The sequence below is a fragment of the Tursiops truncatus genome, chromosome 8, assembly GCF_011762595.2.
Source record: "Tursiops truncatus isolate mTurTru1 chromosome 8, mTurTru1.mat.Y, whole genome shotgun sequence".
In the NCBI taxonomy this organism is placed as follows: Eukaryota; Metazoa; Chordata; class Mammalia; order Artiodactyla; family Delphinidae; genus Tursiops; species Tursiops truncatus.
In genome coordinates, this window is record NC_047041.1 from 68,922,259 (window position 1) to 68,944,914 (window position 22,656).

General features: G+C 35.2%; 1 protein-coding gene across 1 annotated transcript in view; it reads right to left on the minus strand.

Annotated features, from left to right (window-relative positions):
* The window catches only part of SOX6 (SRY-box transcription factor 6), a 622,270-nt gene that overhangs the window by 114,363 nt on the left and 485,251 nt on the right, over positions 1-22,656 (minus strand). The window contains exons 10-11 of the mRNA XM_073808646.1: positions 8,978-9,057; positions 7,367-7,489 (exon numbers count right to left, since the gene is read on the minus strand). Of these exons, the coding sequence (XP_073664747.1) occupies positions 7,367-7,489; positions 8,978-9,057 (203 nt within the window). The remainder of the gene's footprint in view (positions 1-7,366; positions 7,490-8,977; positions 9,058-22,656) is intronic.

Consider the following 22,656-nt stretch of genomic DNA (forward strand, 5'->3'; position numbering starts at 1 on the left):
TGTCCATGCTACTCAAAGTGATCTACAGAGTCAATGCAATCCCTATCAAAGTCCTAATGGAATTTTTTACAGAAAAAAAAAAAAATCCTAAAATTCACATGCAACCACAAAAGACCCCAAATATCCAAAGCAAACTTGAACAAGAACTAGAGGCCTCACACCTCTTGATTTCAAAATATATCACAAAGCTATAGTAATAAAAAAAATGATACTGACATACAATGACTATATAGACCAATGGGAATAGAATAGAGAGCCCAGAAATAAGCCTACACAAATACAGTCAAATGATCTTTGACAATGGTAACAAGAATACCCAGTGGGGAAAGGATAGTCTCTTCAATAAATGGCATTGGGAAAACTGAATATTCACAAGCAAAATAATGAAATTGGACCTTTATCTTAAACCATACAAAAAAAATATTACCTTGAAATGGAAGACTTAAATTTAAAAGACTTAAATGTAAGGCCTGAAACTTTTGGATATATCTCCAAAGGAATTGATATCAAGATTTCAAAGAGGTATCTTCACTCCCATGTTCACTGCAGCATTATTCACAATAGTTAAGGCATGAAAGCAACCTAAATGTCCATTGATGGATGAATGGATAAAGAAAATGTAATATGTACATAAAATGGAATATTATTGAGCCTTAAAGAAGAAGGAGGAATTTCTGCCATTTGCAACAACATGGATGAACTTGGAAGATATTATGCTAAGTTAAACCAGACACAGAAGATAAATACTATGTGATACCACTTATATGAGGAATCTAAAATAGTCAAACTCATAGAATCAGAGAGTAGAATGGTGGTTGCCAGGGGGTGGGAGAGGGGAAATGGGAAGTATTAGTCAAGGGCACAAAGTTTCAGTTATGCAAAGTAAGTAAATCCTAGACATCTACTGTATAGCATAAAGCCTATAGTTAATAACACTGTATTGTATATTTAAAAACTCGCTAAGAGGGTAGATCTTACGTTAAATGTTCTTATCACACAAAATAGTAATAATAATAATTATTATTATTATAATAATGGTGAGAGGAAACTTCTGTAGGTGATGGGTGTTTATGGCATAGATTGTGGTATGGTTTCACAGGTACATACTTATCTCCAAACTCATCCAGTTGTATATATTAAGTATGTACAGCTTTTGTATGTCACTCATAGTTCAATAAAATGGTTTAAAAATGTTTTTGTTCTGCTCAGTCTCTTCTGTTACACAACATGTCAAAATATTTCATCACATCTTTTTCTGATTTAAATTTCCTGAATGTTGCATATCCTGACTTATTCTGTGGTTGGAAACTGGAGTGAAGCATTTTCTAAAACACTAGAATGTTTTGCTTTCAAACCTTCCCCTATGTTCTTAATCACATCATCTCTCTTAATTTCAAGGTAGCTCATTATAACACATAAGCATACAATATATGATACATGATACCAACCAAACAATACCTCAAAACTCCAGTTTGGTAAAAACAGGAATAGAAATACCTGTCATTATTTTAGAAACCACTGCATGTTACAAGCAGTCTGTTTAAATACAAGTATTCAGATACTGGGAGTTCCCTGTTGTGTGTATTAATTAGTGAGGCTGGAGCTAAATGAATGTTGGTGGAGATGTTACACGAGGAAAGATAGAGGACGGCACTGATTTTGTAATTCCAAGGTCTTGGACTCCTACTAAACCATCTCTGTGAGTACAGCTAACCATCCCATCAATCAAATAACTTAAACACAGTGATTAACAGAGCTTGGTGAGAAGAGCCATACTCTCTCAACTTTTAGATACTACCTGAAAATCAACTGAAGATAAAATTTCTAAGAGAAAATCAAGTTTACCCAATGTTTTAAGTGCTAGTAATGTTGTAAGTGGTAGTATAAACTTATTCTGCTTCATTGAATAAAATAAGTCAGATTCCCAAACACTAGGAAATGTCTTAATATTTTGCATCCTTCTCTGATCTGCCTATATTTTGTTAATCTCCATCAAGATTCACTTGACATCTGCCATTTTTCCAAAGAAGCCTACCTAGAAATGAAAAGTTGTTTACATGAAATAATCCCTCCTAAAGACAGAGCACGTGGCTGAACATATCCAAAAAAAAAAAAAAAAAAAATTTCCAAAGAAGCTTGAGTCCCAGATTGCCACCAAAAGAGGGAATTCATTAATTCATTCATTTTACCAACTACTGTCCCAGGCAACATTGAAGATTCAACAGTAAACAAAATAGACAAAAATCCCTGAATCAGTGACACATTCTGAATCAGAGCTAGATGAGAGTAGAGCTGCCCCTCAGAAGCACTTAGGCAGCAAAGCTAGAGTAGAAATGACTGCTTATTGGAATGTTGGTAAGGTTTTTCCTATTCTGATAATGAATTTTTGTGGAAATCTAATACATGCCTCGTTAACCCATTTATTATTCACAACAACCCTGGGAATAAATATTATCCCCTTTTTACAATGAACAAACTGAAAAAAGGTTATTTGAGAACAGTATAGGACAACATAGCAAGTAATAGCGGAAACTCTAATCCAAGATTCTGATTCCAAAATGGAGCTCATTCCATTAGTCCACAGCTCATCTAATCCCAGCTGTAATGGTCCTCCCAATTTCCATCACACTCTTAAAGTCAAAGTAGGTGAGAAAAGGCTGATTATGAGAAAAGTAAGCATTTCCCCTCAAAGCACAACCCCCTGGTTGGCATCCTCAGAACAAGCTTTGAATCAGTGCATTCCTTTTTCTCTATCAGGTAGCTAGTAATAGGTCACTCTAATCAACTCTTTATTCACCCCTCTATTAGAAATCACAACCTAAAAAGCCCACTCAGCCCAGCTAACTCACCCTCTCATTCCTCCACAGAACTGAGGCATGTTTACGATTTCAAACAAGACGACAGGGTTTGAGCCAGAGAAGAGCATCTATATATAATATCATAAAGATTCAGGCTGGAACTAAAATAGAAATAGAGCATTCTCAATGTTGATGGGCACTTCTTCACTTTCCAGTTGTAGCATGAAAACTGACAATATCATTTAAATAAAATATGTGTTTGTATTCACTTTTGCAAAATTTCAATTGTTCTCTTCCATCTTTGCAAACTTCGCAAGACTTTAATAGTTTCATTTAAGAATAACTTATGGTTGATTGATAGGTTTTTCTAGTGTTTTAAGGCTCTGATTATACTCCTTTCCTCAAATCTTCCCAAAACTACACATAATACCCATCAAATAAAAGTGAAAATATATTTATATTGATTTTTAAAATTTTCATATTTACTTCCTTTCATTTAGGCTACCACCCACACTGTCATTATAAGAACTTGGTTAAAATATGTTCCAACTAAAGCTTGGTAGTCTTTGAATGCTAGATAAAAATCATTCTCTGCAGCTAATGAAGACAGAAACTCTGCCTGTAACAATATTAAGTTTGTTTTCTCTGGTGATTCAGAGAAGTGAGCAATCTGTCAGTAATACATTGAGTGAAATTACTTGTCTTGTAGGAATAACTGCTGACAGTCACTTTATTTCAGGGCTGACCCAAACATCTCCCTGCTGACAAACAAATTACTATGTCTAACTTTGAAAAGGTAACTAGCTTGTTTCTAATTTTGATTGGTCTCTCAGAATCCCTTATACATACACTCAGTCCCATCCTTCATTGTATTAAAAAAAAAAAAAAGCAACAAAAAGTGTTTTGGGGGGACAGGTTTGAATTAATGAGTTAAAAAAAAAAGTAAAGGAAGAAAACCCTATCGTTTGGAACTAAGAAAAAGAACTGTTATTGCTTCATTCCAAGACTGTTACACAGATAAAACTAGTAAGTGTGTCTACTCTACATTAAGACTGGCAGTGCCACCAATGACTGACTGGGTGAGTGAACACATTACCGAGACAGTATTGTAGGAATTAATTTTCTTCAATAAAGTGATTTTTAAGGCTCATGTATTTCACAATCTAAACATATGTCACTGTTTCATAAACAAAATAAATGGATTAAAATAATACATTACCAATATGCTGACATGTGGAGATATTTTAATTAGAAATTCTTAAACTGTGTGATATTTAGCTGTTGTATTTGCTAGAGAAGCATGCATCATTTAATAAGAAAGCATGAGACAGGTGCATTACTTTGCATGATATGGTACCAGATTGGATTTCATATAAACTATGAGGCAACATTACTTCCAATTAAAAAACAAAACCAAATTACTTTAGGTACCTATCACATTGAAAGTAACAACAAAAAATGAATCAGTACATTAAAATCACTCTTTCGTTTAAAAAAAAGTGTCATTCTGAGCTTAGTTTCTGAGACAATATTTCTTCAGAACAATCTAACATCTTAGCTATTTAAAGGCCATATTTACATGACTGCCTCATTATACTGGTCCCCCCCTTTTGACTTACTTGAAGGATCAATGCTAACATAGCTGAGGAAAGCAAATGGCAACTGGTCCTGAAATTTATACGGGTAGAGAACTGGAATAAGTAGCAATATAATATATTGTTTACTGTAGCAAGTGCCCTCTGTTCTCTAAAGGTCAAAAGCACCGTAACCTTAGAGTTACAGTTTCTGATTGTTCCCAGGGTTAAATACATTATCAAAATTAATGGTTCAAGCCCCTCAACCTTCAGATATATGAGTATTCATGCCTCCATCTGCTGAAGTGTTCAACTAAAAATAGCATTCTTTGGCCTTCTCTCTCCTAATATTGTGCTCCTGAGGCAGAGAAAACCATGCCTTAGATCAGCATGGAGTACCAAAAAAAAAACAAAAAGCAAAAAAACTTTTCTGTGTCTTTCTTATTTTAAAGAAAGAACTGGAATATACTAACGTAAGGAGGATCTTTCCACTTTAAATACCTTTTCTCTACCTGATAACAAAATTTCAGGCTTCCAGAGTATAACTATACTGATAAGATTACCCAGGCTCATTAATGTTAAAAGTGACAACCTTTGAAGGACAAATTAACTGTACGTCAGGTAGAGAGGACCACTTCTGAGCAATGCAGCAGGGTGTGCGTGGAGGTGGTGGTGGTATATATGTGTTATGGTCTTTCTTCCTAAGAATCTCTGATTAGAAATAAAACCCATTAACATAATTGTAATGCTTAGTATCCACAATTTATCATGATCCTATTTATCATGATCCTATCCACAGTTGACACAGCTGTGACATTTAGCTTGTCAAAGGAATGGAGAAAACCCTGGCTAGAAAAGAAAGTAGACTTTAAAATCAATAAAGCAAGATATTATTAAATTTTCTCTCTACTTTTGCTCAAGATTTAAAATGTTAGTGTCTATAGCAGGTTAGATATGGGTGTCCACTGTGCAGTTCATGGAAGTCCCAATGAACATGCTATACTCATACCAGGATAGTTTGAGAAACCTGCCTTTCAAACCAGGTCAATCTTTTCTAAGCAAAGGTTTCCTGACATGCATGGAAAGGTACAAAAAGTGGAAGCTAGAGAACAGAGCAAGAATAAAAAAACAACAAAAAAAAACAGGAAACTCTCAAACCACCCCAAACTTACACTGCAAAGCTATGAGGGCCCCCTGCCTTACCAGATTCTGTATTTAGTCTCATTAAAGTGGCAGGCATGTGGCATATGTTGTGCTCCTAGATCCGCATTGCTACAGCACTACACGGATCTGGCACTCACATATATGACATCATGGTTTCCAGAAACCCAACAGAAGCCAGATTTGACAGCATCAGGGGTCTGTGATGGTGGGGGGAAGAGAAGTCAACCTAAGTGAAAATTAGTAAAAGAAGACACGGGGTAGAAAACTGGCTAAGGGAAGGTTGATGGGATAGAACTCAACACCTCAAGAGAAAATAAAAGTCAAGAGGAGAGGAAGTTTTGAATTTGAGCCAAGGCCACTTGCTTTTACATTCTTTCAAGCACTTAAAAATTTAACAAACTACCTGTCCTGAGTAGGTAAGCTTGCTAACTGTCATCACACAGAAAGGCTTGTTCTTAACGTCCAGCTGTCTCACTGCTTGCCAATCCTAAGCACAGTAGATTTTTAGAACGTCCAGAAATACGGCACCTTCTCTACAGCCAAAAGAAAGCCTTAGAAAAGAAATCCCTTCTGGCTGTATAGAAGACCGCAGATATTCTAACAGTATATGCCTTGTCATGTCTGGGTGGAAACCCCCTATATACTTCTTATAATCAAAGGGAAAGGGAAAGGAAGAAGGCAAGCAACAAGGTCTGAACTCTTCCTTAGGCTACTTCCAAGGTGTCCTTTGATCTTGTCCTCTTCCTTCTTCTTAGAAGTGAGCTTTCTCTATCATCTTCCAAAAATGCAGATTTAAAAGCAACAGAGAAGATAATGTCAAAGGGACACTTTATTGATCACATAGTAGTTGATATGTATAGACGGGCAGAGCCGATAGGAGCTGAATATACAACTTTGTTAGATGTAATTTGTTTTCTTCTGTTTAAACTGGGTTTACCATCCTAGGTTAGAACATAAATGTAGTATTAGATCTAACCCAGAAAGTTAAAGTGTATTTCAGTGTGAGATAACCTGTCTCCTTGTTTTGTGACTCAACAGAGAGCTAGCAACACTCCAGCATCTGATAGTACCCCGAGAGGTACCCCAATGATATAGGAGAGGAATTAAGCATGATAATGGAGAGAGGAGGACTGGGTCCCTATAGGAGAAAGGGGTTTGGTTTTCAAAAGAGCCGTATGAGCCAGCCTCTCCCATGTAGTAAGAATATCCCACAAAAACAACAAAGAGCTTTATTGAAAGTTAAATATGAAGGGGCTACTATAATAGTTTATGTCAGGCCCAGGCACCCAACCTCCCTTCAGCCAGAGAAAACTAAATTTGAAAACCTGAATTTGGTAGAGTTAGAAATCCTGGATAATAACTCTGACTCCAAGAATATTTCGTAACCTTGGTTAAATAACCTGACCTCTCTGAACCTCCATTGTTTTGTCTGTGAAAGCAGAATTATGTTTTATCAACTCCATAGGGTTGTTACATGGTCAAATGAGGTTTTTTTCTTTTAATGTTTAAGTGTTTTTTAACTACTATACAGCATTATACATTAAAAAAAAAGAGTAAGGGAAATAAAGATGGTTTTGAAAGCACTCATAATGTAAAGAATTTGCCTAAATATATAGCAATAAACAATGTATTTCAGAGGCGTTGGTCTGGGGTTTGCCTTTTTCTCTGAAAGAAAAAGGAGCAAAAATGAGCCTCCTTAGGAATGAGAAAAAGAGAAAGATTATGTTTTAGTGTTTAGGTTGAGTGTTTGCTACTTTTTAAAAAAAGCCTAGAATATGACTGAACAATCCAGTCCCCCACCCAATGAAGCACCAATGGAAGTATTCATACCTCAATCTGTTTGTGGTTGTAAGAGTGGCCACCACCATGTTCAAAGGTGTCCAAACTCCTGCCAAAACGGTCACTTAGGCCCTTTAGCCTTGGGTTAATTTGTGGGTGGGAGACATGACCTTTCTGTTTAGTAGCATATTCAGAAAAAAAAAAAAAAAAAGACAAAACATACTGTCAGAACTCATGAAACAGAACACATATTTCTAAACCCAGGGTATTGACCACACCAAAGAATAGAAAGTAGGTTTAGGACCCAGATACTCTCTTTCACAGAAACTTGATTATAGGATCAAACTGCTTTCTTATTTTTGCCTCTGACTCAAGAAGACACACAATAGCATAGCTACGGAAAAAGGAGAAATAGATTAGATTGATTATGAGTGAGGTTTCTTTTTATATTTTTACCAACTGCAGTAAGTTCCCCTGTCAGTAGTAGAGAAGTTGAGGGTTTAGAAGAGAGGTAGGGTTGCTGCTTTCATTAGGCAAAATGTCTAGCTCTGCTAGGCAGTCCATAATGGACAACATCTTCAAGACTTTCTGGATGAGGCTTATGACAAAAACTTCTCAAAGTACTGCAAAAATTCTTTATTTGTAGACCCAGTTGAAGGTACTCAAAATGATACTTTTTCACGGTAAAATATCTGTACATTTTTTACATTCAAGTCATATGAGTAATAGCAAAGAAGAAACAAAAATGCCTAGTTAGATGCTATTCCCTAGACTATTTAAGAAAATTCAAAAAAAAATCACAGTAAATTATAAGAATAAAAAACTATCTCTATCCACTGTATTGAAATTCAAGTTACCATACATTTTCTAAATGTTCAAATACTGAAGGTTTAACCATTATTTTAATGATATTATCTTTTTGTTTTTGTTAAAATATACACTCATAGTTATAGTCAATTTCCCATTAAGATGGCAGTGCTAGAAGGGTATAAAGATTACTTAGTCCTATTGTTAACCCCCCCGCACCATTTTACTATGAAGAAGAGAAGGTGCAAGTGATTTTTTAATTTAGCTTCCAAAACACTTTCTCTCCAATTTTAGTTCCATAGGTAAAGAACTCTAACCCAGAATTTGGTCAGACACCATGCCCAGACTTTTGACCTGGCATGAGGATGAGGACGAGAATACACATATTCAGGAGCAAAGTGTTCACATTTTCCAAATAGTTAAAGTAATTTGGTAATAACAACCCCCTATTCCATGAGCTGCAAGAAGGAAAATATCCAACATTGTTTTCTGTTTTGATGCTTACGTGTAAAAGCTAATTGGACATGAATGGAGACGTGGACGAAGAATTGATAAGGAAAAAGCTTACATACCCAATAACAACCATAACAATCAGTCATAAAAAATTGTAAAACCATTAACTTACCGATCGAGAACATACAGTACTAAGTCATAATGTCATTTTTTCCTTTAAAAATATTGACATGACAGTTTTCTCTTCTACTTGCAGTATGGTAAGTACATAAGGTGTTAATCCTTCTAGGCTATGCTTAAAAAATTATTTAATATCCAGGCCATTATTTAGCATACAGCTGGTTAGCAGTTTTCCACTAAAGTACTGGCTCGTATCACACATTTTTTTCTTCTGGCACTCACCTGGAGCTGTAAAGGGCTGAGTCCAGAAGCAGCAGCAGCTGCCATTGTTGATGGAATGAACTGTACAGGGTAGTTATCACCTGTCGGAAAGAACAATGCATACAGGTTTAGACAATGAACAGGGAATCACAGCAGGCAAGTACAAACATGGTCCTTGGATTGCCGGAGCTTTACAACATTGCTCTAAGCCCAAACATCTGCAGAAACAAAAGGCTTAGTTGGGCACAGACTTGCACTGCTGCCTTGGAACTTTTTGTTAACAGATAGCTGGTAGGCAAACTGGCAAAACATGAATGTGATGTTAAAAAAATTAAATGTGCAATTCAAGCATGTTCACTCCATTACAAATCTTGTAATACATCATTTTTTTAAGAGTAAAAAAATATCTTAAAGCCAGGCTGACATTCAGTTCACTGAGAAAGCATTAAGGCTTTTACATTAAAACAACAAAACGTTTTGCCTTGGTAGGCAAGGCAGAGTATTACAGTCCAAAAAAGATTAAGAATTACTGACTGTCCATAACCCTAACGTTTATTTTATAAAAAATAGAGGAAAAAAATTAAATGCAACCTCTTTAATTTGATAGGGGTAAGAGAGAAGCTAATCTTATCTGCCAACATTCTATGAAATGCCTGGTATCCCAAATAGAGCGGAAACTATGTTTTTCTGCGCTAACTTCCGGTGGAACCTAGTACAGAATCATGCACACACACTAGGCACTCATCACTTATTCTCTGATGATGATTTGATTAAATAAACACACATTTTACATGGGATATCTGCATTTAATGTCTGGTCGAGATTGAGCATGGTTTAGCAGAGATCAATGCTACGTCTTAATGTGTTTCTGGCTCCAGACCACTCCTAAACAGGGGGGCTGAAGTACCTTCTGTGACCTAAGAACATAGGCTGTATGAAGCGAACAACCTGAAGAACCAAGAGAAAGTGATGAGGAATGTATTGTGATAGTGGCAGTTGAAATCAAAACTAATACTTACGGATAAATTACACAATATCAGTGATTTCATGGAGTATCACTTTGACTTCAGCCACTTATTTAAAGTCAGTGTTATGTATTATCTCTAGGCTATATTTTAATAGGCTGTTCCTCCACACATTTTTGACATTTACAATAATCATGCTGTTTTGCATGAACTTTTCCACACTAAAAGCTGAATATAATAATGAAAAGTATAGAAAGAATCACAGTAATAAAGGTAGTCAACTAGAAAGCAATGAAACCCCTTTTTTTTTCTGCATGGACACTAATACCTGGAGCCTTCCTGGTGCCCCTGGTTCGTTGGAACTCATCCTGTTTGCCACATGAAGTTGCACTCAGCTGGCCCAATGTAAATGTTAAGTTGCTTTCACTTTTAACAAATTGTAAGCTTCTAATCTACACAGTCTCTTTGCATCCTATCCATAATACCTCATCAGACCATTGAGCACAGTGTGCGCTTGTACACAGTCCAGTAACAATTGGCTTCTGATTGCATACGGAGCGCTGCTACAATGCATTCACTAACACTATACTGTGCTAGTCTCCTATGGAGTAATGTTCAAAATATCTGATCTTGTTTTTCCCCTTCCATGAGGTTGATTTTGGTTTGCAGTGCTACATGAGCTTTTTAAAAAAGATAACTAGGCCAAATTATTTTTTATGGTAAATGACTGCTGCTTTATGCTTAAATAATTCTACTGATCCTCTTGATATTTAAACTAAATTATCTGAAGAAAGAATATCCTAATCTAAGTCAAACAGTATTTCTTTGGTTGACATCTTATCAGGTTAAAAAAATCACAAAACGATGCTGAATTAATGATGCTTCAAAAATAGAGAAAAAAAAATCACCATTCCAACCATCAACATGGGCTGCCTCTCAGAACATTTTAGAGCTGTTCTTTCTTTAAATATCATGCATTATTCATACTAACTCTAAGCCATAACCCTCCTCCCTGTAAGTTTAATACCAGTTGTTTTATTTGTACTAAAACATTTTTCATGTCAAACATATTTAAAAAAATCAAACTCTAAAAGAATTCCCTGGGGCACTCCTTTTTTCATAGCTGTCATGCTTCTATGCTATGAAATAGCTGATTTTTTTTTTATAGTTTTTGGCTTGCCAGTTAATTTATTACCATCTCTACCACACCCTGTAGTACTCTCCAGCTCACCTGCTGGCTACAAACAGCTTTCTTTCCACTGCTGACAAGCATATTTTTAAAATGTTTTTAACCTTTCTGCTGGTTTGAATCTGTATATCTGAATATAATCTTTGGAAAGCTATGTCTCCAGAACATATTGTATCAATACCAAAAGTAAAAATGAATACATTAGAGCAACTGAGTATATCACAGGGAATGATCAGAAGAGAGAGAAAAAGGAAAAGGCCAGAGAGGGAGAAGGTAAGGGTGAAGAAGAGGGGGGTTAAAAGTAGAAGAGAAGATTTAAGAGGGAGAGGGATTTAGAGTACTGTGAAGTTTAATTCTTTTAAAAAGTTACAAGCTTTCCCCCCCTCCCCCTCGCCTTTAATTGTCTCTGTGTAAGAGTCGATCAAGAAAAAGTTCTCAGTGGCTGACTTGGCAAGGAATCAGTCAACATGTTGTAGCAATTTTTTTCAAATTTGTCTCTGGATTTGAAATGCTTGCGTGAGGACCCATTCTCTTTAAATCTGTACAAAAGAAGATGAAGCCTGTTGAAACAGGTTGGTTTTAGGCACTACTGTAATCTGGCCCTTGCTACCTCTAGTATAAGTAGACAACCTCCAAATGCCAATTTGGGAAATAATGCCCATTACATAAATCCATCTTTCCAGGCTTCTAGGTTTTCCAACTGATTATTTTTATCTGGAGCTTACAGAGCAAATATGAAACAGGAGTTACAGCCTATAGGACATTTGCCTGACATTAGTTTCACTTGCCACAATAACCAACATTGCTTTGGGATCAAAGCAGCTCCACAGCAAGAGTCCCTGAATGACAGGAAGTATATTTTCTAATTTTCAGGGAAACCGAAAGGAAGCCGAAACTTATTAAGACTTAAACACAGGAAAAGGAGGAGCTTGTATCATGAACCTAGGACCCATTAGACTCAGACTACCTCCTGCAAGAATACTCCTAGTTTGTGTAATTCGGATACAAACTTCACTTTTATTAAAAAGTAAAAAATCCCATGGGTAAAATTCTGTCCATTTACTTTGATTCCTCAGAAAGACGAGGGACTGGGATGGTTGCAGTCTTCTGAGATACTAACTTCAGATATTAACCTATTTAGAGAGTTTGGGAGGAGTAGAGAAGAAAAATACGTTAAACTAGGAGACAGGACTCAAAGATTCTTCAGTTACTGGCTCAAAGTCTCATACCTTATTTTCCACCCTCCAAAACAGAAGAAAGATATACTACACATCCCTCATCTCACAGATCATTGTCTGGTGGTATCACAGGATGATGGTAAGGTATATGAGTTGCCAGATAACTCATAGATACACCCCACTTTTATGAGCTATTATCATTTTTGCTACAATATGGAAATATTTCAATTACAGCCAAGAGTATAGACTTGGACATGCCACATTGCATCTTGCCTGGATGAATGTATTCAGAATAGCAAAATATTGTAACTTCTCTGTATTCTGAGGGAATGCCATAATCAATCTGAATTTATCTTTGTGAGACAGCACACTGCAGCAAAAGTTAGTAGGCGATGAGTGACACATTTAGAATCTTAAAAAGAAAACAAAATCTTTAATTTGTTCTGAGAACAATTGGAGAAAAAAATTGCCATGGATCATAGTATATATTGCTGAGATCACCATGCTCTTATTTCTCCTGCTAAATTTCTCCTCTATTCATCAAAGAATAGACCAATGATGAGAAGAGTCTTGATCTCAAGACTTTTTCTAAGAGCATCTGCATTGTTTTTCATACCTTTAAAGAAGCTAAGAATCAAGGATCAGTCTTAATTTCTTTACTTATTTCACAGATGCATCCAAACTCTTGGCTAATCATATGAAAATCATGGGATTTGTCACAATAGCAATTAAATAAGTGAGTATGGACAAAATGATATACATGTATCCCCATTACAAGAAATTAACTTAAAATAACAACTTAAAGTTCATGACTTAGTAACTCACCAATAATATAGCCTCCATATATGAAGAAGGGCACAGTTAAAATAATCTCAATCACCATAAAGCTAGGTTAGTTTATACAGGTGAGCATATATAGTTCCTTCTTGGACCTCACCACTCTTATTTAAAAAGGGGAGTACTAACCTGAAGAACCTCAGAAATGCTTTGATTTCAAGTAGATGGATTTAATTAATAAAGTATTCCAGCAACAGTCGTACATGCCTCTGTTTTAAATAGTCAAGAAGAGCTAGAAATGGCTAGCTTCACAAGATGTCATCTAGATAATCCCATACATATAAATCACATTTTTTATACACACACACTCACAAAAGCTAGACTTTTCTTCATATCTTACACACTTAGATCATGCCTGCAAGAGTATAAAATGTCAAATATTCAGAATTTCAGTCTGAATTCTACCTCCACTAATTTCTAGATGTGAAAGTTTGGAAAGAGTTAATTTACTTCTTTGACTTTTAGTTTCTTTTTTTCTTTTAACAAAATATAGATAATGCCACTTATATCTTAGAGTTGTTATAAAAATTAAATGAGAATATATATGTATATTCATATATATGTATACATATACATTTATATATATAGATATCAGCAAATAAATGGTGCTCAATAAATGCTAACTGAAACAAAGGAATTAAAAAGAAGTATTAGGTAGCAACTGTACATCAGCAAATTAGACAATCTAGAAGAAATGGACAAATTCCTTGAAACATACAAATTATGTAAACTGTCTCAAGGAGAAATAGATAATATAAACAAACCCATAACAAGAGATTGAATCAGTAATCAAAAACCTCCCAATAAAGAAAATTCCTGGACTGAATTTTTGGCTTCACCAATAAAGTCTACTGAATATTTAATAAAAATTAACACTAATCCTTACAAAATCTTCAAAAATATTGAAGAGGAAACACTTCCTAACTCTGAGGTAATGAGGCCAGTGTAAACTTGATAACAAAGCCAGATAAAGACATCACAGGAAAAGAAAATTATAGACCAATATTCTGTATGAATATTAAAATCCTCAACAAAATATTGAATCCAACAGCATATCAAAAGGATTATTCACCATGACAAAGTAGGATTTATCCCAGGAATGCAAGGGTGGTTCAACATTAAAAATAAAAAAATCAATGCAATACATAACATTAATAGAACAATGGGGGAAAAACCCACATGATCATCTCAATTGATGCAGAAAAGGCATTTGACAAAATCCAACATCTTTTCATGATAAAAATTCTCAGAAAAAACTAGGAATAGAGGGAAAGTTCATCAACATGAGAAAGGGTAACATGATAAATGAAAAACTCACAGCTAACATCACACTCAGTGTTAAAAGACTGAAAGCTTTTCTACTAAGATCGGGGACAATTATACCCACTTTCACTGTTGCTATACAACACTGTACTAGAAGTTCTAGTTAGTATTAGAAAGAAAGAAAGAAAGAAAGAAAGAAAGAAGAGAGAGAGGGAGGAAGGGAGGGAAGGAGGGAGGGAGGGGATAAGGAAGGAAGGGAGGAAGGGAGAAAGAAAGAGGCAAACAGGTAAAACTAGGTAAACAGGTAAAAATAGGTAAAACTATGTCTATTTGCATATGAAGTGGTCCTATATGTAGAAAATTCCAAAGAATTCATAAGAAAGCTACAAGAGCTAATAAATAAATTCAGCAGTTTCAGGGTAGAAGATTAACACACAAAAATCAACTGTGTTTCTATATACTAGCAATGAACAATCCAAAAGGAAGTTAAGAAAGCAATTCTACTTACAATAGCATCTAAAAGAATCAAATACTTAGAAATAAACTTAACTAAAGAGGCAAAGACTTGTACACTGAAAAACTATAAAACATTTCTGAAAGAAATTTTTAAAGATCTAAATAAATAGAAAGGCATCCATGTTCATAGACAGGAAGACTTCACATTGTTAAGATCAACAAAGCAATCTACAGACTCAGTGAAATCTCTACCAAAATTCCAACCATCTTTTTTTACAGAAATGGAAGCCAATCCTCAAATTTATATGGAATTGCATGGGGCCCCAATAGCCCAAACAATTTTGAAAAAGACAAATAAAGTTGGAAGACTCATACTTTCTGATTTCAAAATTTACTACAAAGTTAGAGTAATTAAAACAGTATGATACTGGCATAAGAACAGATATATAGACTAATGAAACAGAATAGAGAGCCCAGAAATAAACCCTTACATATAGTTAATTGATTTTTTACAAGGGTACCAACACCATTCATTGGGGAAAAGACATCTTTTCAACAAATGGTGCTGGAAAAACTGATATCCACATGCAAAAGAATGAAGTTGGGCCCTTAATTTATACCATATATAAAAATTAACTGGAAAGGATCAAAGACCTAAACTTAAGTACTAAAACTATAAAACTCTTAGAAGAAAACATAGGAGTAAATCTTTGGATTTGGCAATGATTTCATGGATATGACAGCAAAAGCACAGGCAACAAAAGAAAAAATAGATAAATCAGACTTCATCAAAATTAAACAATTTTGTGCATCAAAGGATACTATCGAGTAAGTGAAAAGACGACCTACAAAATGAGAAAAAAAACTTGCAAATCATATATTTGATACAGGATTAATATCTAGAATATATAAGAACTCCTGAAACTCAATAAAGACAAAACAAACAACCCAATTCAAAAATAGGCAATGTACTTAGACATTTCCAAGGAAGATATACAAATTTCCAATGGGCACGTGAAAAGATGCTCAAAATCATTAATCATCAGGGAAATGAAAAACAAAACCACAGTGAGATACCACTTCGCATCTACTAGGATGGTTATAATTTTTTTTTAAAAATGGAAAATAACAAGTATTGGTTAGGATATAAAGAAATTGCAACACTCTTGCATTACTGGTGGGAGTGTAAAAGGTGCAGCCCGTATAGAAATCAGTTTGATGGTATCTCAAAGGGCTAAACATAGAACTACCATATGATACAACAATTCCATTCCTACGTGTATATCTAAAAGAACTGCAAGCAGGGACACAAACAGGTATTTGTATACCAATGTTCACAGCAGCATTATTCACAATAGCCAAAATGTGGAAACAACAGAAATATCCATCAACAGATGAATGGATAAACAAACAAATATATAGACGTAGACATATATATACAATGGGATATTATTCAGCCATAAAAAAGAATGGACTTTTGATACATACTACAATATGGAGGGACCTTGAAAACATTATGCTTAGTGAAATAAGCCAGATGCAGAGGGACAAATATTGTATGATTCCATTTATATGAAGTACCTAGAATAGGCAAATTCATATAGAAAAATAGTAAAATAGAGGTTACCAGGGATGCAGGGTAGGAGGATAGAGAGTTATTGTTTAATGGCCACAGAGTTTTTGTTGGAGATGATTGAAAGTTTGTGGTATAGATATCAGTAATGGTTACAAAAAACTGCAAATGTATTAATATCACTGAGTTGTACATTGAAAAATGGTTAAAATAATAAATATTATTTTGTGTATATTTTACCACAATTTTTTTCTTAAAGAAACAGCAGGTATACTAGTAAAATTGCTTTTGGTCATCAGGCAGAGAGATAATATATCTCAGTCAAAAGCTCGGTTTTGGGACCACATTTCTAATGGATAAGAATGCAGTTTAATGTAGTTAAATTTACTTAGTTTCATGGACAGACTTTATCCCCAAACATAGTGTTTTAGAATTTTCAAATAACTTTCATACATTTTAACAAATTTAATCTTCACACCCATGCTGAGCAGCGGACAACTCATGACATATTTTTTTTAGATGACAAAAATGAAAGGCTCAGCAAGGTTAAGTGATATGTTCAAGTAAGAATTAAATAAAATAATGTAAAATATTTAACACAGTGTTTGGCACAAAGTAATTATTCAATAAACTTTAGCTGTTATCATATTATAAATAGTAAGTAAGTGTAGGAGTCATGAGCAGGCAGACATCCTACTTCTAGGATCTCCTGGGAAACTTTAAGGGTGCTACTCCAGCAGCAATCATTTTAAAAATCCCAACTACACGAAGTCCATGGGTCAGCTGCATCATCCCTGGCACACAAAGGATGCTATCCAGTGTTTTTATTTTACAGTCAATTCAATCACTCTGATATACACATTGGCAGCTACGAAAGAGGCTTAATCTTTTAGTTTTCTCAGTCATAGGTACTCAATTGTATTCATCTCACCCTGGATTGCTGTATCTCTCAGCATCATGATGTGAAAGAGCAAAGCAACCAAACTTCTCTGGTTTATGTTATGGGCCCTGATAAGTTCCTTTTTAGAAAGATGTCTCTAAATTAGAGAACCAGTTTTTTTTTTTTTAAATAGGTGGGGTTTAATTAGGGATTACAACTCAATAAAAGAATTTCAGCAGAGATTATTTTGATAGATGTTCCCCTGAAACTGTACAATCCCCGTCAGCAACATGCCTCCTCAGCAACTCACCGGAGTGGGAGAGCTTGCTTGGTGTTCACTACCCATGGGGCCCTGAAATGTCCAGAATAATGGGTCAAATTATCTGAAGAGGAGAAGGTTGATAGCCCTAAATATATTTGTTTAGAATGTACTAATATGGATTCAGAAACAGTCAACTTTAACAGGAAACATCAGCCCAAGGTGGTCCTTGCTTTCTGGAAATGAAGATAATTATTCAATCAGTTGAAGGCACAAACACTATGGAATTGTTTCAGGTTATGGGAAGGTGAAAAAAGAGCAAAAAGAGAGCCATTTATTTTGTAATTCATTAAAAACCAATGTAGCACTTATTCTTCTTCTTGCTTAGGGGATCAAACTATAAAGTTACACCACCATTTCAAGGCTTTTATATGTGACAACACTACTCCTCTAAAATTTCAGTCATTGTCTCACAAGTGAAATTATAGCTATAGCTCAGTTTGGGGCAAAAAAGTTTTCCTTGTCCAGACACCAGTCAAACAGTATTCTCCTTTCCCAGTTTCTGTGAATGACAAGAACACTGCATAGACTGTCTCCTAAGTATGGAATGTCTCTCCCAGAAGCATATGAACATATAATTTTAATCCTTTTAAAGTATAATTTTTATATACAATAAAACCTGAATTAGCCAAAGTATTTAAGAATTTAGAGTTCTGGTTAATTCAATTCTCTGACATAACTTAGGGGTCGCCAGATAATAACTTTTTTACCAGGCTTGCTTGTGATTAAAAATCATCGTACATGTCCAAATCCACTGTCCTGCCCTAAACAACAGGTTTTAGCCAACGTAATCAAATCCAGCTTTGCTACCCCAAGACACTACTCTATGCTTCACAGATACTGTTCAGCAGGGGTAACTCACTACTGCACAATATTGCCTCAATGTCTAGATTCTCCTTACTTACATACTGCAATCTCAGTGATACTGTGTGAGAAGACATTTTATAAAATGGTCCAAACTCACTGACTATATAACAATATCTTCCCCCATAAAAAACAGTATTATTCCCCCAGACCAAACAAATGAAGAGGAAATAGGCAGTCGACCTGAAAAAGAATTCAAAATAATGAAAGTAAAGATGATCCAAAATCTTGGAAATAGAATGTAGAAAATACAAGAAACGTTTAACAAAGAACTAGAAGAACTAAAGAGAAAACAAACAATGATGAACAACACAATAAGTGAAATTAAAAATTCTCTAGAAGGAATCAATAGTAGAATAACTGAGGCAGAAGAACGGATAGGTGACCTGGAAGATAAAATAATGGAAATAACTACCACAGAGAAGAATAAGGAAAAAAAAATGAAAACAATTGAGGACAGTCTCAGAGACCTCTGGGACAACATTAACTACACCAACATTCGAATTATAGGGGTCCCCGAAGAAGAAGAGAAAAAAAGGGACTGAGAAAATATTTGAAGACATCATAGTTGCAAACGTCCCTAATATGGGGAAAAAAATAGTCAATCAAGTCCAGGAAGCACAGAGAGTCCCATACAGGATAAATCCAAGGAGAAACACACCAAGACACATATTAATCAAACTATCAAAAATTAAATACAAAGAAAAAATGTTAAAAGCGGCAAGGGAAAAGCAACAAATAACATACAAGGGAATCCCCATAAGGTTACCAGCTGATCTTTCAGCAGAAACTCTGCAAGCCAGAAGGGAGTGGCAGGACATATTTAAAGTGATGAAAGGGGAAAACCTACAACCAAGGTTACTCTACCCAGCAAGGATCGCATTCAGATTCAACTCAACAGAGAAATTAAAACCTTTACAGACAAGGAAAAGCTAAGAGAATTCAGCACCACCAAACCAGCTTTACAACAAATGCTAAAGGAACTTCTCTAGAGAAGCAGGAAACACAAGAGAAGGAAAAGACCTACAATAACAAACCCCAAACAGTTAAGAACATGGTAATAGGAACATACATATCGATAATTACCTTAAATGTAAATGGATTAAATGCTCCAACCAAAAGACATAGACTGGCTGAATGGCTACAAAAACAAGACCCATATATATGCTGTCTACAAGAGACCCACTTCAGACCTAGGGACACATACAGACTGAAAGTGAGGGGGTGGAAAAAGATATTCCATGCAAGTGGAAATCAAAAGAAAGCTGGAGTAGCCATTCTCATATCAGACAAAATAGACTTTAAAAAAAGACTATTACAAGAGACAAAGAAGGACACTACATAATGATCGAGGGATCAATCCAAAAAGAAGATAAAACAGTTGTAAATATTTATGCACCCAATATAGGAGCACCTCAGCACATAAGGAAAATGCTAAAAGCCATAAAAGGGGAAATTGACAGTAACACAATCATAGTAGGGGACTTTAACACCCCACTTTCACCAACTGACAGATCATCCAAAATGAAAATAAATAAGGAAACACAAGCTTTAAATGACACATTAAACAAGATGTACTTAATTGATATTTACAGGACATTCCATTCAAAAACAACAGAATACACTCTCTTCTCAAGTGCTCATGGAACATTCTCCAGGATAGATCATATCTTGGGTCACAAATCAAGCCTCAATAAATTTAAGAAAACTGAAATCATATTAAGTATCTTTTTCAACCACAGCACTATGAGACTAGATATCAATTACAGGAAAAAACTGTAAAAAATACAAACACATGGAGGCTAAACAATACACCAGTTAATAACCAAGAGACCACTGAAGAAATCAAAGAGGAAATCAAAAATTACCTAGAAACAAATGACAATGAAAACACGATGACCCAAAACCTATGGGATGCAGAAAAACCAGTTCTAAGAGGGAAGTTTATAACAATACAATCCTACCTTAAGAAACAGGAAACATCTCAAATAAACAACATAACCTTGCACCTAAAGCAATTAGAGGAAGAAGAACAAAAAAACCCCCAAAGTTAGCAGAAGGAAAGAAATCATAAAGATCAGATCAGAAATAAATAAAAGAGAAATGAAGGAAACAACAGCAAAGATCAATAAAACTAAAAGCTGGTTCTTTGAGAAGATTAACAAAATTGATAAAGCATTAGCCAGACTCATCAAGAAAAAAAGGAAGAAGACTCAAATCAACAGAATAAGAAATGAAAAAGGAGAAGTAACAACTGACACTGTAGATATACAAAAGATCATGAGAGATTACTACAAGCAACTATATGCCAATAAAATGGACAATCTGGAAGAAATGGACAAATTCTTAGAAAAGCACAACCTTCCGAGACTGAAGCAGGAAGAAATAGAAAATATAAACAGACCCATCACAAGCACTGAAATTGAGACTGTGATTAAAAATCTTCCAACAAACAAAAGCCCAGGACCAGATGGCTTCACAGGCGAATTCTATCAAACATTTAGAAAAGAGCTAACACCTATCCTTCTCAAACTCTTCCATAATATAGCAGAGGGAGGAACACTCCCAAACTCATTCTACGAGACGACCAGCACCCTGATACCAAAACCAGACAAAGATCTAACCAAAAAGGAAACTACAGGCCAGTATCACTGATGAACATGGATGGAAAAATCCTCAACAAAATATTAGCAAACAGAATCCAACAGCACAATAAAATGATCATACACCACGATTAAGTGGGGTTTACCCCAGGAATGCAAGGATTCTTCAATATACGCAAATCAATCAATGTGATAAACCATATTAACAAATTGAAGGAGAAAAACCTTACGATCATCTCAATAGATGCAGAAAAAGCTTTTGACAAAATTCAACACGCATTTATGATAAAAACCCTCCAGAAAGTAGGCATGGAGGGAACTTACCTCAACATAATAAAGGCCGTATCTGACAAACCCACAGCCAACATCATTATCAATGGTGAAAAACTGAATCCATTTCACTAAGATCAGGAACAAGACAAGGTTGCCTACTCTCACAACTATTATTCAACATAGTCATGAAAGTTTTAGCCCCAGCAATAAGAGAAGATAAAGAAATAAAAGGAATCCAAATCAGAAAAGAAGTAATACTGTCATTATTTGCAGATGGCATGATACTATATATAGAGAATCCTGAAGATGCTACCAGAAAACTACTAGAGCTAAGCAATGAATTTGGTAAAGTAGCAGGATACAAAATTAATGCTCAGAAATCTCTTGCAGTCCTATACACTAACAATAAAAAATCTGAAAGAGAAATTAAGGAAACACTCCCATTTACCACTGCAACAAGAAGAATAAAATACCTAGGAAGAAACCTTCCTAAGGAGACAAAAGACCTGTATGCAGAAAACTATAAGACACTGGTGAAAGAAATTAAAGATGATACAAACAGATGGAGAAATATACCATGTTCTTGGATTGGAAGAATCAACATTGTGAAAATGACTATACTACCCAAAGCCATCTACAGATTCAATGCAATCCCTAACAAACTACCAATGGCATTTTTCACAGAACTAGAACAAAAAAATTCACAATTTGAATGGAAACACAAAAGACCCCGAATAGCCAAAGCAATCTTGAGAAAGAAAAACGGAGCTGGAGGAATCAGGCTCCCTGACTTCAGACCATACTACAAAGCTACAATAATCAAGACAGTATGGTACTGGCACAAAAACAGAAATATAGATCAATGGAACAGGATAGAAAGCCTAGAGATAAACCCAGGCACATATGGTAAGCTTGCCTTTGAAAAAGGAGGCAAGAGTACACAATGGAGAAAAGACAGCCTCTTCAATAAGTGGTGCTGGGAAAACTGGACAGCTACATGTAAAAGAATGAAATTAGAACACTCCCTAACACTATACACAAAAATAAACTCAGAATGGATTAAAGACCTAAATGTAAGACCTGACACTATAAATCTCTTAGAGGAAAACATAGGCAGAATACTCTATGACATAAATCACAGAGTAATGGAAATAAAAACAAAACTAAACAAATGGGACCTAATGAAACTTAAAAGCTTTTGCACAGCAAAGGAAGTCATAAACAAGACAAAAAGACAACCTTAGAATGGGATAAAATATTTGCAAACAAAGCAACGGACAAAGGATTAATCTCCAAAATA